The 16,736-nt window shown below is 38.3% G+C and overlaps 1 protein-coding gene across 2 annotated transcripts in view; it reads right to left on the bottom strand.

Annotated features, from left to right (window-relative positions):
* CYLD (cylindromatosis (turban tumor syndrome)) overlaps positions 1–16,316 on the bottom strand; it is a 120,828-nt gene extending 104,512 nt beyond the window's left edge. For both annotated transcript variants that reach the window (XM_006873723.1, XM_006873724.1), the window contains exons 1-3: positions 15,813–16,316; positions 12,232–12,534; positions 10,414–10,519 (exon numbers count right to left, since the gene is read on the bottom strand). In XM_006873723.1, coding sequence (XP_006873785.1) covers positions 10,414–10,519; positions 12,232–12,534; positions 15,813–16,316 — 913 coding nt within the window. The remainder of the gene's footprint in view (positions 1–10,413; positions 10,520–12,231; positions 12,535–15,812) is intronic.
* Positions 16,317–16,736: the final 420 nt, after the last annotated feature.

Raw genomic sequence — 16,736 nt, 5'->3', positions numbered from 1 at the left:
AAAAGAAGTCCAGGTCCAGATGGCTTCACTGGTGAGTTCTACCAAACATTCAGGGAAGAGCTGTCACCAATTCTATTCAAATTATTCCAAAATATAAAGGAGGATGGAAAACTTCCTAATACATTTTGTGAAGCAAGCATAACCCTAATACCAAAACCAGGGAAAGACATCACTAAGAAAGAAAATTATAGGCCAATATCCCTCATGAACATAGGTGCAAAAATTCTGATCAAAATCCTAGCAAACAGAATCCAATACCACATCAAAAAGATAATACATCATGATCAAGTGGGATTCATATCAGGGATGCAAGGATGGTTCAACATTAGAAAAACGATCAACGTTATCCACCATATAAATAAGAAAAAAGAAAAGAACCACATGATCATACTAACTGATGCAGAAAAGGCACTTGACAAAAATCCAACATCCATTCTTGATAAAAACGCTCAACAAAGTAGGAATTGAAGGGAAATTCCTCAACATAATTAAGAGCATATATACAAAACCAACAGCCTGCATTATTCTCAATGGAGAGAAACTGAAAGCCTTCCCTCTGTGAACAGGAACCAGACAAGGGTGCCTTTTGTCACCACTCCTATTCAATATTGTGCTGGAAGTCTTAGCAAGAGCTATATGGCAAGAAAGGGAAATTAAAGGCATCCAAATTGGCATGGAAGTAAAACTCTATTTGGAGACAATATGATCCTATAAGTAGAAAACCCCTAAGACTCAGTAACAAAGCTATTAGACCTCATTGGAAGAGTCAGCAAAGTGGCAAGATATTAAAATCAACATACAAAAATCAATTGGATTCCTCTATACCAAAAACGACAGCGTTGAAAAGGACATTAGGAAAGCAATACCATTTACAATAGTCACCAAAGGATGAAATATCTAGGCATAAACATAACCAGAGAAACAAAGGACCTATACAATGAAAATTACAAAACAATACTACAAGAAACCAAAACAGACCTACAAAAATGGAAGAATGTACCATGCTACTGGATAGAAAGACTCAACATTGTGAAAATGTCAATACTGTGTCAATACTGCCCAAAGTAATTTACACATATAATGCAATCCCCATCCAGATTCCAACAACATTCTTCAAAGAGATGGAAAAAACAATTACAAACTTTATATGGAAAGGAAAGGGATAAGCAAAGCACTGCTAAGAAGAATAAGGTTGGAAACCTCTCACTCCCCAACTTCAAAATTTATTACACGGCTACAGTGGTCAAAACAGCCTGGTCCTGGGTACAATAAAAGATACAAAGATCAATGGAACAGAATCAAGAATCCAGATATTAACCCATCCATATACAGCCAACTGATTTTTGACAAAGTTCCTAAATATATTGCATGGGGAGGTGATAGTCTCTTCAACAGATGTTGCTGGCAGAACTGGAAAGTGATATATGCAAAAGACTGAACCAAGACCTTCACCTCACGCCTTATACAAAAACCAACTCAACATGGATTAAAGACTTAAGTGTGAACCCCAGAATTATGAAGGCCATCAGTGAAAAAGTAGGGACAAATGTGAGGGCACTAATTCAGGGAATACACAGAGTACCAAACATTTTGAAAACCACACAAACACAGACAAAATAGATGATTGGGACATACTAAAAATTAAAAACATATGTGCATCAAAAGACTTCACCAGAAGAGTTAAAAAGGAACCCACAGAATGGGAAAAAATCTTTTGCAATGACACATCAGACAAGGGATTCATTTCTAAAATATATAGGAAACTACAAAGGAGCTCTGGCAGCATAGTGGTTACGAATCAGCCTGTGAACTGCAAGGTCAGCAGTTCGAAACTACCTATTGTTCCATGGGAGAAAGATGAGGATTTCTGCTGCTGTAAAGATTTACAGCCTTGGAAACCCTGTGCAGTTATTCAAATTTATGCACCAACCACTAAAGCCACTGATGATGAAATTGAAGCATTCTACCAACTTATTCAGTCTGAAATTGATCAAACACGCAATCAAGATGTGTTGATAATTAGTGGTGATTAGAATGTGAAAGAACCAAAGAGGAAGGATCAATTGTTGGAAAATATGACCTTCTTGGTAGAAACAATGGAGATTAGGTGATAGAATTTTGCAAGATGAATGCGCTGGACTGCAAAGTCAGTTTGAACCACAAGGTTGGTGGTTCAAGTTCCCCAGCCACTCCTCGGAAACTCTATATACAGAGTCATTCATCACAAATAGCTTTTAAAATAACACCTGGGTCTCACCAGAGAAAATATACAGGAATCAAATTGAATACACATTTGTGGGAAGAGATGATGGAGAAGTTCAATTATCATCAGCCAAATAAGGCCAGGGGCCAATTATGAAACAAACTACCAATTGCTCATATTGAATTTCAGGCTGAAGAAAAGTAAAACAAGTTCACGAGAGCTAAAATATGATCTTCAGTAGATCTCACATAAATTTAGACACCATCTCAAGAACAGATTTGATGCATTAGACACTAATGATCAAACACCAGAGAGATATGGGATGACATCAAGAGCATCATATATGAAGAAAGCAAAGGGTCATTAAAAAGGCAAAAATGAGTATCAGAGAAGAGTATAAACTTGTTCTTAAGAGTTGTTGTTGTTAGGTGCCATCAAGTCAGTACCAACTGATAGTTACTCTGTATACGGTTTCCAAGGAGCAGCTGGTCAGTGTGAACTGCTGGAGTTGCTATTAGCAATCCAGTGGTTTTTCTACAGCTCCTAACCAGGGCACTGTATCAGAACTCTACAACTGAGCATGCTGTTTTTGTTGGTGTTAAGTGTTGTCTAGTAGATTATGACTCATAGCAATCCTGTATAGGATTTCTGGGGATTGGCTGGTGAGTTTCAACCGCTGACCTTACAGTTCAAATCAACCTTGAGGTCCCGGGCTTACTCTATAGTGCCACACCAGGACTCAGTTTTGCTCACAGTTGTTGTTGTTAAGTGCCGTCAAGTCGGTTCCGACCCACAGTGACCCTGTATAGAGTTTCCATGAAGCGGCTGGTGAGCTTGAACCACCAACCTTGTGGTTCAAATTGACTTTGCAATCCAGTACATTAACCCATTTTGCTCATGTTGTTGTTATCGTTAAGTGCCGTTGAGTCGATTCCGACCCACAGTGGCCCAGTATAGGGTTTCCAAGGAGTGCCTGGAGGGCTTGAACAGTCAACTTTGTAGTTCAAACTGACCTTGCAGTCCAGTGCATTAACCCAGAGTGCCACACCAGGATTCCATTTTGCTCATAGAATCCTTCAATATTGCAATCAGAAGTTTGAATTTTTTCTTCAGTTCTTTCAGCTTGAGAAATACTAACATGTTCTTTCCTTCTCGGGTCTTTGCACATTTTATTATAATGCTTGAATTTGTCTTCTTTAGCTGTCCTTTCAAATTTCCTGTTTAGCTCTATGACTTTATCATTTCTTCTAGTATACTTAACTTCTCTATGCTCAAGACTGGAGAAACTGTTGGATAAGCACTAGGCTACTAACCATAAGGCCAGCAGTTCAAACCAACCAGTCAACTCTTCATAAATCACATTCAGAGTCACTCTAAAACATAACTGACTCTAAGGCGCTTAACAATAAGATGAGCAAAATATTGAATGATGCTGAAAGCATCAAAAGAAGATTGAAAAAATACAGTCACTATACCACAAAGAAAAGGTGGATGTTTAACCATTTCAAGAGGTAGCATATGATAAACTTACGGTACTAAAGGAAGAAGTATAATGTGCATGGCAAAAGCAAGGCTCCAGGAATTGATGAAATACATATTGAAATTTTGAAACAAACTAATGCAGAGCTAAAGGTGCACATTTTTCTATACCAAAAAATATGGAAGACAGCTACCTGGCCAATCAATTAGAACACAGGCTGAAGAAAATTAAAACAAGTTCAAGATATCTATATTCCAGAGAAAGATGACCCAACAAAATGCAGATATCTTCAAACAGTATCATCAATATCACATGCAAGTAAAATTTTGCTGAACATAATTTAGAAGCTGTTGCAACAGTACATCAACAAGGAACTATCAGAAATACAAGCCAGATTCAGTAGAGAATGTGCAAAGAGGGATACCACTACTGATGTCTGATGGATCTTTAAAGAAAGCAGAAAATTCTAGAAAGAAGTTTACTTGTGCTTTATTGACTATGCAAAGGCTTTCAATTGTATGGTCCATGACAAACTATGGATAACATTACAAAGAGTGGATATTCCAGAATACTTCATTGTGCTCATGAGGAAACTGTACATAGACCAAGAAGCAATTGTTTGAACAGAAAATGGGGATACAGTACAGTTTAAAATCAGGAAAGGTATGTATCAGGGTTGTATCCTTTTGCCATGTTGAACAAATCATCTCTGAAAATGGATGATATGAAGAAGAAAGTGGCATCAGGATTAACAACATTTGATAAAGCAAGCGACACAACTTTGCTCTCTGGAACAAAGACTTGAAATATTTATGATGAAGATCCAAGACTACAGCTTTAAGTATGGATTGCATCTTACTGTAAAGAAAATTAAAATCCTTACAAATGGACCAATAAATAACATCAAGATAAATGAAGAAAAGACTGAAACTGTCAAAGACTTCATTTTGCTTGGATCCACAATCAACACTCATGGAAGCAACATTCAAGAAATCAAACAATGTATAGTATTAACAAATCTGCTGGAAAAAAAAAAAAAAGCTCTTTAAAGTGTTAAAAGAGTAAACAGGTCACTTTGAGGACTAAAGTGAACCGTAAACCCAAGCCATGGTACTTTCAATCTTCTCACAAGCATGTGAAAGTTAGACAATGAATAAGGAAGACCACAGTAAAATTGAAGCATATAAATCATGGTGTCAACCAAGAATAATTAAAGTACAATGGACTAGCAAGAGAACAAACAAATCTGTCTTAAAAGAAGTACACTCAGAATGATCCTTAGGAGCAAGGACAGCAAGACTTCATCTCTCATATTTTGGACATATTGTTAGCAGAGACTAATCCCTGGAGAAGGAAATCATGCTGAGTAATATGAAGGGTTAGCAGAAATAAAAAGGAAGACACTCAATGAGATGGGCTGGCACTGTAGCAGCAACAATGGCTCGAGTATAATAACAATTGTGAGGATAGCAGAGGACAGAGGAGTATTTCACTTTCTTGTGAAAACTGTCACTATGAGTTTGAACCAACCTAATAACAACAACATCAATAACATCATAAAGGAATAAAGTAAAAGGTCATTAAGAAGACAAGAAAGAAGAAAAAGACCAAAATGGATGACAGAAGGGGCTCTGAAACTTGCTCTCCAGTGTAGAGATGCAAAAGCAAATGAAAGAAATGAAGAGGTAAGAGAGCTTAACAGAAATTTTCAAAGGGCAGCTCAAGAAGACAAACTCCAATATTATAATGAAATGAGCAAAAATTTGGAGTTAGAGAACCAGAAGGGAAGAATACGCTTAATATTTCTCAAGCTGCGGGAACTGAAAAAAAAATTTAAGCCTTGAATTTCAATATTGAAGGATTCTACTGGCAAAATAAGGAGCTCTGGTAGTGTAGTGGTTATGAATCGGACTGTGAACCGCAAGGTCAGCAATTCGAAACTACCAGCTGTTCCGCAGGAGAAAGATGAGGCTTTCTGCTCTCGTAAAGATAAACAGCCTCAGAAACCCTGTTCATCAGGGTCACTATGGGTCGGAACTGACTCAACGGCACTTAACTACACCAACATTGGGAAAATATTGAATGATGCAGAAAACATCAAAACAAGATAGAAAGGGACTTCCGGTTTGATGGTGGATTAGGAAGAGGTGCCATGCACACCTTGCCAGTAATAACACAGGATACCAGACAAAGCAGGTTCAGGGGACAGTCCTGGAACTCTGAGCTACATATACAGGCATATTTACAAGAACTGAAAGCTTACTGCTAGTAAGATTTGTAGCAGAAGTAAGAAAGCTGATGTTTTCTCATCTGAGGCAGCGGGTCCCAAAGTAGCCATCTTGAGCAGGATAAAGCTGATACAAGAGCCAGGGAGCGCTCCCATCACAGAGGTCTGGCGGATCATTGGAATAAAGGTGTGCAACGGTTTTTTGTTGTTCATTTGTCTCTCTCTCTGCACCTCCACTCTGGTAACTAGAGGGGGTGCCTGACCCCCTCATCCCTGGAGGGTTCTATTACACATGCACACGGATCTGCTCAGTAAAGGCCACTGGGCCCAGAATTGACGAAGGGGGAGGAGTCAATAGGTACAGCTTAAAATGAAAGATCTCCAAAAATGGCTCACCATGGAACCAATAAATATCATCAAGATAAACGGAGAAAAGACTGAAGTTGTCAAAGACTTCATTTTGCTCAGATTAAAATGGAAGTAGTAGTCAACAAATCAAACGACCTATATTGCACTACGCAAATCTGCTGCACAGACCTCTTTAAATAGTCAAGAGCAAAGATATCAGTTTCAGGACTAAGGTGCACCTGACCCAAGTTATGGTACTTTCAATAACATTATATGTGTGTGAAAGTTGGACAGTGAAAAAGAATACCATGGAAGAATGGATGCAGTTGAGTTATGGTGTTGGAGGAAAATAATAAAAGTGCCACCGACTGTAAAAGAACAAACAAATCTGTGTTGTAAGAAGTACAACCAGAATGCTCCTTAGCAGCCAGGGTGGCCAAACTTCATCTCTAATAGTTGTGACATATTATCAGGAGGGAAAGGACATCATGATTGGTAAAGTGGAGGGCAGCAAAAAAAAAAAAGGAAGATCATCAAGGAGCTGGACTGGTTCAATGGCAGCAGTAATGGGCTCAAGTTTAGCAATGATTGTGAAGTTGGTGCAGGACCCTGCAGTGTTCCATTATGTTATGCATAAGGTCACCATGAGTCCGTACTGACTTGACAGTACCTAACAACAAAAATAACAACCTAATTATTACAATCTAATAACAACAATAAATAAAATTTCAAGCACATGTATGCTGTCCCCTGAGTTTTCAAAGAGAAACAGAGAAACAGCTAGGAGTATAATTTGCTGGGAATTAAAAACTGATTTTAAAGCAACCAAGAAAAGCAAAGTATATCAGACTTTGTAAATCAAAATTAAATAAAACTGTAATTTGTATCACATACCTCCACCTAAATAAATATATTCTCATAAAGCTAAGTCCTAAAATAGAAAGCACTTCCTACCTCAACAAATGTTTATTACTTGCCAATTCAACAGGGAAATAAGGTCAAACAGTGCAGGCTAGAAAAACTCTATAGACAATCCAGTCCTGTTGTTGACTGTCACTGAACTCCCAACTCATGATGACCCCAAGTACAATGCCCCTGCACTATCCCCATGATCGATTATCGATGACAATATTTTGTCTGTCACAGATTGAACTGGGTCCCTGAAAAGTATGTGTCAACTTAGCAATAGATTCCCAATAGTCTGGCTGTTATATAATGATGTAATGCAGCAGGTATGTAATGTTCTCCCATGATGTGATCTGGTATGGCAAAACAATCAGTTGGAAGAAGATTATGGGTAGGAGAGCCCTGATCCAAAGTAGGGTGAGCTCCCCTAGTGTGTGTAATCTGCAACATCTTTTATATTACAATAGATAAAAGGAGAGAGAAGCAAGCAGAGAGAAAGAAAACCACTACTACCAATACAGAGTAGTAGTAGAACACATTCTTTGGACCAAGGTCCTTGTGCTGGGTAGCTTGTAGATATCAAAAGGTCTCAAAAGGTAAAGCCAACACCTCTGAGGTCTCTGGAATCTCCTAAGTGTAGGGCCACAGTTTCCTAAATGCCAAAGATTCGGATCTTCACCAACTGGGTTCCAGAATGTGGGGCTGAAGTTAGGATGAGGCCACTGCCCATTAAAGGAGGTGGGGCTGTCATGCCCAAGGTGGCAGAAGAACAGAGCCTGTCAGGGCCAAGAAGGTAGCGTCACCACTCAGATGCAACAGGAGAAGGGAGCCACCCAGAGTGAAGGAGCAGAGATGCTGTTCCAGTAGGCCTGGAAGACAGAGCTGAAGCCCAGAGTTGAAGTGTCTCTATCTAGAATCCAGAGATCATGGCCACAATCCAGAAGCTGGAGGGCAGGGCAACTAGGTAGTCTCAGAGAACGGGATTATATTTAAGCCATTAGAGGTAATATAAATTGTTCTGCTGGATTTTTAACTTGCTTGGTACCTGTTATCCCATCTTTCCCTCCAAGTGCTCCCATTTGCAATGGCAATGCCTACCTTGTGCCTTTTCCACCACTGTGCTTTGGAAGCAGATTACTTTAATTCTACATTCATGAACAAACAGGAATTTTACTTCAGGTTGGAATTTGGACTTGGAAGACTTTGGAGATGATATGATGGGATGAAAGTGTGCTACATGTGGCAAGGACATGAATTTGGGAGTAGTCAAAGGACAGTAGGTCGTGGAAATATATTTAACTGTGTCCTTCCAAAATACGTTATCAACGTAGCTGGGTCATGATTCTCAGTAGTGTGGCCATTCTGTAATGATACGATGTGGCAGCTTAATGATCCCCAATAATCTGATCTGCTGTGATGAGAAATCAGTTAGAAGAGAATTAAGGGTGCGATGCAACACCCTTAATCCTTTCACAACCCCTGATCCAGGCAAGGTCAGCTCCCCTAAGGTGTGGTCTGCAATACCTTCCACCTTATAAGAGATAAAAGGAGAGAGAAGCAAGCAGAGGGAGAGGACTTCCTGCCACCAAAAGAGCAAAGTCAGGAGCAGGGCACCTCCTTTGAACCCAGGGCCCTATGCTGGGAACCACCTACGTCCAGGGAATGATTGAACACATGATGATCTCTAAGGAACTATGGGTTTACAGATGCTGAAAGGACACATGTACCTTCAACCTGAAACTTGAGCCAGAGGGAGAGAAAGCCTTCCCCTACATGAACAGGAACTTCTAACCTCCTAAAATGTGAGAGCATTTCGCTTTGCTAAAGCCATCCATTTGTGGTATTTCTGTTATAGCAGCAAGAAATAACTAAGACAGAACTCTTAGGGTGGGTTTCACTGTCTTATTTTTATAAGTAGATTGCAGCTCTTTCTTCCTAGTCTTAGTCTGAAAGCTTTGCTGAAACCTATTCAGTATCGTAGTAACACAGAAGCCTCCAAGGAAACACGGTGGAGGCTGAATATACAACTGAGCAGGAACTCACGCAGGGTTTCTACCGCTGTGCCACCACTGCTCATTGTTAACCCCTTCATTTTCACAAAAGAAGGTGGTGAGAGCCTGAAATGATCTGTGGAGAGCTCAAAAGTCTTCTGTACCAAACAAAATTACCAGTAATGGAAACACACTACAAGCAAAAAAAAATCAAACAAGCAAAGACCAATTTAGTTTGCCTATTCAGTTGTGATCCTTGCTATAGTAAAATTCAGCTTTTATAGAATGAGACAAAATGCATATCCATAGAAACAATAGTCCCCAAGGATACAGGGAAGAGGAGACTAAAAAGTATGGCTTTTTATGCATGTCTTCTCATCCAAAGTATACACAGAGGCTGTGGAATAGAAAGGGACTAAAAGGAGCACAGCTTTAAAATCAGACAGGTCTGCATTTGAATTGCAGCTCCACCCCTTACTTTCATCTTAGGCAAGTTATTTAACCTATCTGAATGGCCCAGTATTAAAATCAGCAAGATGGAGATAATTAACGCCTACCTTACTGCTTGCTAAAAATATTTTTTAAAATTGCAAGTCATCTAATTTCAGGATTTCGTACATTCCTGGCTACAATCCACTTTTTATTCACAGTTTCATAACGCTCAGTAGAATCACCATCTTCAGTAGCCTCTGTCAGTTTAATGATTAACACACTATCAACTGCACTAGCATGGGAATTCTACTAACAGCAGGGATGGCAAAGTTCATACTGTTATCTATAGGTTGTTTGTCAATAATTACAGCACCTACCTGTTTTGAGGCAAAATAAAAGGTTACATAAGAATTTTTCTTCAGATATAAAATTAAATGATCTGTTTCTAGCTACAGGCAGGACACCTGATGAATTACACCATCTGAAAGCTAGAGGTGTTCTTGGAGATCTCTATAGTATAGTATACTAGATGAGATGACCACCTTTGACTTGAAGGCTTCCAAGTAGCAGTTTATAACATTTCAAACCTTTGTAATTACCAAAAAGGGGTTTTCACTCCTTAAAATGGGTAAATAACAAAAAATAGTGGATGATAAAGTAAAATACTTCCCACACTACATACTTTTTGAAAATGCAAATTTTTATGTACTGTTTTCCTTTGGTCAAGTTTCAAAAATGCATTTTCAAATTCATAATTTTGTCCCTGTAACGAAATACGTCTTAGAAACTCTGCCTTATAAAACTATAAAACATAGAGCAAACATACCTGGGATTATATCATTGATATGCAAAAGAAGTGTACTTTCAACACTTGCAAAACTACAAAGCTGTTCACCATTAAATCTTCCATCCCAGTTGCCAACAGGATTATCCTAAAATTAAATCATAAAGTTTTTTAAAACCCTTCTCAATGAAATATAAATATAAGCATCTGTATTTTCCATAAATGGATTCTCCAAAACATTTTATAATGTTACTATTTTGCCTTTTAAAAAAGACTATATTTGGAAAATCTACTACAAAAGCAAAGCTTTTCTTTTCAGTAGAGAAAAGAAATCCAAGAATAACCAACCCATAGCAATCCCATAGGTGAGAAAGGAATCAAGTGCTTTTAGGGTTTTACTAGACAGTAACTACTAGTCTGTATAATAACAAAGACATGATTTTGCATCAAGAGATAAATAAGCCTAGCTTGCTCTGATCACCCCTTAGCAGTCCCTTAGCATGTAAATATTCCATATGAACTCCTAGGTGCCTTTTTTGTGCAACGGAAGTCTACTTTTTCACTGTTCCTTTGTTATTTTATAAGTTTGCAAGAATTTTCTCCAAAATAGAGACTTTTGCCTTTAATTATTTTATGCTCCAATGTAAGCACCACCTAGCAGTGGGGCACATGGAGCTTGATGAAGGAATGGACTGGTTACACAACTGCCCTTGAGCACCATCTCTTCAGAGTACAATAGTTCTTAAAATAGAAGGAACTATCTGGTTACTAGAAGTGTTTGGAAGGACTGCTTGATGGAAGGCAAAAGGGGAGAGAAGCTGTGGAGGCTGGGGGAGAAGACTGTAAGAAGTTTGTGACCAGTAGACAAGCTGATCCCTAGGCTGCCATGCTAGGAAGGGAAAGCTTCAATGGCTGCTTTTGCCAAATTTGGAGCTCAACTAAATGTCTTGAAGAATGGTAAACTAATTTAAAATGCTTAATAGAAACACTTGTTTCTATGGTGAGTACAACAGTCTATCACTGACATCCTCTCTTGCTATTCATTTTTAGTGTTCAATAATTCTATGTGAATTTCTTTCTTCATTCCTAACAAATCCTTGCCCATATTTCAACCTATTTTAAGTATGTTCTTTGCCTTTTTCTTCTTCTATTAAGATGTAGGTAAAATTCAACTTGCCACACTGGAATATATTCACTATTAATAAGTGTACTTGTAACGTAACATTAGAAACAACTTACACCCTAAGGAAAATATTCAAAAGAGTCGATTCCTCTAAAAGCAATGTGTTTTTCCTATACTCTAGTACTTTCCTTAAATAATTTTTATACTAATCATAATAATAAGAGCAGATATAATATTACAAAATATTTACTTTTAAAGATTAGTAAAATAAACAAAAAAAGGCTTTTCAAAATAACAAATAACACATCAGTTGAAACATTGGTTGGTTTGGGGTTTGTTCTTTCTGTCTACTAGGTGCTGTGGATTAATGCACTGGACTGCAAAGTTGGTTTGAACTGCAAGATTGGTAGTTCAAGCTTACCAGTCGCTCTCAAAAACCCTATAAGGGTCACTATGGGTCAGAACTGATTCAATGGCACTGACCACAACAATTCAGTTACAAAAAGATAAATTCAGAGGATGAAAGCATTGTTCTAATTTATTCAAAGTGGAAAAAAGAGTAAATATAATTCTATATCCAGAGTCCTGAATCATTTCAATGGTCCTTTCACAAAGATAAATATGGTCTCTAAAATACTCCAAATTACTCTATTTTAAGTATTTAAAGAGTTCAATTTATATTGAAATCAGTCATAAAACTAACAGACATAAACAAAGATAACCCAAAGGTTTCTTACCATGTCCACACCAACAAAATATCCTAAACTTTTTTTTCCTGGCAAAACACCACAGAATATAACTGTTCCAGATTCTAAAGTGTCTCCAACCTTCAAAGAAACTCTGGAGTTTATTTCCAAAGGGGGAAGTTCCATTTGCATTGTATCCACAGGACCTGCATAATCATTTTCCAATCCAGTGTCATCATCTTCTATGATTTCTAGCTTGTCCAAGGCCACAAACACACCACAATCTTCATCACACTGAAAGTACTGTTTCCCTTGATAGATTCCATCAGTGAACCCTTGACCACGACCTTCTTCCTGGTTTTTGAGTAGAGACAGAGAGATATAGATGATATATATATAATTTTATATATATAGCTAGATGATGTATAAGAAAGAGGAATTCCCAGATCATTCTAGAACAATCCGAAATAACGTAAGAAATATAATTACTTGTGCTGCTGTTATACTTGTTGCTGTTGTTGTTGTTAATGCCATCAAGTCAATTCCAACCCATAGAGACCCTGTATAGGGTTTCCGAGGAGTAGCTGGTGAACTTGAACCACTGACTTTGTATCCAAACTGACTTTGCAGTTCAGTGCATTAACCCATATTTAGGATGTTTCAACTGAAGTAAAATTTAAAAATCAATTTGATTTCTGTAAAAGCTAAGCTGGATTCTATATTGTGGTTTTAACAATCATGTTGTCATAGAGAGAACAAATCATTTTAAAGGAATAGTAATATTAGCTCCATTTACTGAGCACTTACTATGTCCAGCCACTGTGCTCACTCATGCATCAATGCAAAACAAAAGCACTGCAAACTGGATATGACTGTCACTATTTCCAGGAGTCCTGGTAGTGTAGTGGATTCGTTCAAACCTACCAGTCACTCTGCTAGAGAAAGATGTGGCTCTCTGCTCCCACAAAGACTTACACTCTCAGAAACCCTGTACAGGGTCACTACAAGTTGGAACCAACTTGATGGCACACCAACACCAATACCATGACTATTTTACAGGTAAAGAAGCAAAGATGCTAAGGAACTTGGTTGAGTAACTCAGAGAGTAAAGGGTAAAGCTAGGATTGAAATCCCCAATGTTTTACAGTCACTACTGAGAAAAAAAAATACAATGAATTAAAAAGTAAGCAAACGGATGAACCTTGAGGACATACTGCTGAGTGAAATTAGTCAGTCACAAAGGACATATTGCATAAGCATTATTGTAAAAGCTTAAGAAAAGATACCCACACTAAAAGGGGAAAAAAAATCTTTGTTGGTTACCAGTGAGGGTAGGGTGGGGGTGGAAGTTTGGGGGAGGTAGAGGGAGACGATAGTAGAGCACAGGGTAGGGGGTAGACACATCACAGTTTGGGTGTTGGGGAGGGCAATACACAAGAAGGGACAGGGGGTGGAAGAAAAAGGTGACAGAGGAATACTGAGACAGGTTTGCATGGGCTAAATGAGACAGAGATAAATAGTGGTGCATGCTCACTGGAACAACAGGGCTCTGTGATACAGGGATCAAGGCATAGTCTGAAGAGGGGAAATAATACTAAGATGTTTGACTGTCTGATGAATATTGGTTTCCCTTGCCTACTATTATAAAATAGACACTTGAGTGGGATTGAAAGGAATGTCGGGAAACACGATTACAGAAAGCGAGTAAGCCCATCTTCAGTCTTTAACTGACTGGAATACCTAAAAGGGGTTCTAAAACTTGCCCAGTGAAATAGGCCTCTTGCGGAGCCTTTGCAGTGTATAGGACCTTAGGTGGAATCCTGAGCCCCATCCAGAACCTTCTGAGGTGGGCATGCCCACTAGAAAGGACAAGCAGAGCAGCCTGGAACAGCTAGAGCAACAGAAGATACATCTTTATAGAAAGATCATCAGGAAAAACCCAAAACAAAATGGCAGTATGATTGGCTACTACAAGAATTAAGCAAGTTGTTCGCCGGGAAGCCATCAAGGCAAGCAATCAAGTCCCTTCAGGTAGGCATGTAAGCTTGTTGACATTGGTCTACTGGTGAGTGGAAGAGGGGGAAAGGTAGCAATGAAGAAATGAGCTGTGTTCAACCATGTTCCATAGACTCCCACTGACCTGGTGTCCAAAGTGTAGTGAGACCTGGGGACACCTGAGCCCATGGACAAGGACATAGCCATGGAGGGCTAGAGTTGAGAGTGAAGCATCCAGTGATATGAAGTGAGGGGAGATGTATAAGAACACCCAAACTTGCAGATAGCACTCATTTGACCTAGCCTCCATGGCTTGAAAACCAGAACTTGACTAGAGGAAGATTAAAAAAAAAAAGAAAGAAAATTTGTAACAAAGGAAACGAAAGTAAATTGCTACAATTTGATGAACTTGACCTATACTCAAGGAGGTAGTAGTTCAAAATACCAACAGACAGGGAAGGAGTCTTCACATCAAGTATCAATGCTATCCCCTCTGTACACAAGATAGATAGGGATAGGCCACTTAGACATTGGCTACCTAAAATGAGGGGGTGGTAAAGGCACAAAATGACTGGCTTATAAGGTTTCAAGAGGGAGCTTAGTTTTAAGAGTGTGGGGGGGAAGATAGGGTCCCCAATGAATAGTTTCATCTTATCTAGATGGGTCTGGTAAAAAGAGATGTGGATAAGAATCTTATGACTCAATAGTGTGCATTTGTTATCATGACTAATTGCAACTGTCACAATTGTAAAGGTAGAAATTTTGTAACAAAAACGGGGAGTAGCTGATCTTCCAGACTAGAAACAGATGACCCTAGGGCCATCAAGGGAGAAGAGCATAAGCGGAAAGTGGGACCTTATCCAGAGAAACAGTGACACTAGAGATGGAGGCAGCGATGAGGACATAGAAAGAGGGAGCAGCTGAGGCCTCTGGATTCATGGAAAGAGAGGAACTAAGAGCTGGTGCCCAGGGGGCAGACTTGCAGAATGTCTCCTTTGGTGGTTTAAATTATTATATATGCCTGAGTGTTTAAAAAAAAAAAAAAAAAAGAGCTAAAATGAATAGAGAAAAATACAGTTAACTGATGGTACATGGATGGGATTATAATCATTGTAATGAAACAAGGTATATGATTTGTTGAATATAAAACTGATGATCTGGCCTGTAAACTTTCACTGAATTCACAATAAAAACTTAAAAAAAAAAAAAAAAATGGGTAAGCAAACAAGACATGAAATTCTGTTTGCACGAATGGCCAAATGATATTGGCAGTTAAGCTCTTGAGAAGAAAAGGCCTGGCAAACTGTTTCCATTAATATTGCAGAAGAGAAAATCCAATGGATTGGTTCTACTCCGTTATACATATGGTCGCTATGAGTTGGAATCAACTCAACGGTAACAAACAACAAGAACAAGTTTAAGTAACAGATATAAGAGGTTGTTTCAATGCATCAGGTTTTCAATTTATCATTAAAAAACTAATTCTAAAGATTATGACTACTAAAAATTACAAAAGACTTCTGTGAAAAGAAGTTATGTTGTATTTAAAGGGAAAAAATATATATGTATGCAGTCACACACACACATATATACACTAAAACTCCACTACAAATTACAAAGTGGTTCATCAAACTTACCAGCAATTCTACTCCAAAGAATATTCCCGACACTGTCCTCTCTGTTAATAAGGACCCTCGGAAGCGTACAACTCCAGGAAATTTTTCTTCCCCTGATCTCAACTGTACTTTCACAGAGCAGCCCACATCTATTTGGAGGCCTTTACTTAGTCTGTTTGTGTTTTTAAACAAGCTGAATCTCTCCTCACAGTTGGTAATTGCCAAGAGTAACTCTGTGAATTTTTCATTTATTTCTATAACATCCTTTTCATCAACAAAAAGAACAGTATGAGGCTGTTCTAAAAGTTTTAATCCAATCTGGTTTTTCTTCCCTTTTGCAGAAGGAATCCTTGAATGTCCCAAAGAACGGTCTTGGATATACTGTCCTATACTCCCCTTTGGTACTTTAAGGAGCTTTTGCGTTTGTTTATCTGTAACACTGCATTCTTGAAGAAGCAAATAAAAAATCCGCTCTTCCCAGTAGGGTGAAGTAACTTTCTCTTGGCTCCATAAGCTTGAACTCATTGTGATACTAACTTTAAAATGCTAACTCAAAAAACAAAGGGAACTGCTAACACGGTTGTCATAAAACCATGATAGATAAATTCACCAGCAGTCCCAAGACATGCTTGCAGCAATCTGGTGTCCATGATGCAAAAAAAGGCAGCAAATCAGAAGGCCTAGAACACAAGCAAAAAGAGATTTTAGAGTTCATCTTGAATCACCTAAAATTAATATTAAAGTCTTTAAAAATCTTATTCATTAAAATAAACACACAAATTAAATAGTTTCAAAAATATTTTGAAGGGTTAAAAGACATGTATTATTTGTAACCATTGCAATTTTGCAGATTTAAAGAACTGATGAAGGAGGTGAGCAGGAAATTTGTATATCTCATAAATCCAAAAAGATTATATACAGTTATGCTTTGTATATTAGGGTGAA

The sequence above is a fragment of the Chrysochloris asiatica genome, unplaced genomic scaffold (assembly GCF_000296735.1).
Source record: "Chrysochloris asiatica unplaced genomic scaffold, ChrAsi1.0 scaffold00251, whole genome shotgun sequence".
Lineage (NCBI taxonomy): Eukaryota > Metazoa > Chordata > Mammalia > Afrosoricida > Chrysochloridae > Chrysochloris > Chrysochloris asiatica.
Note: the sequence above shows the minus strand (reverse complement) of the source record. Positions and strands in the feature narration are given on the sequence as shown.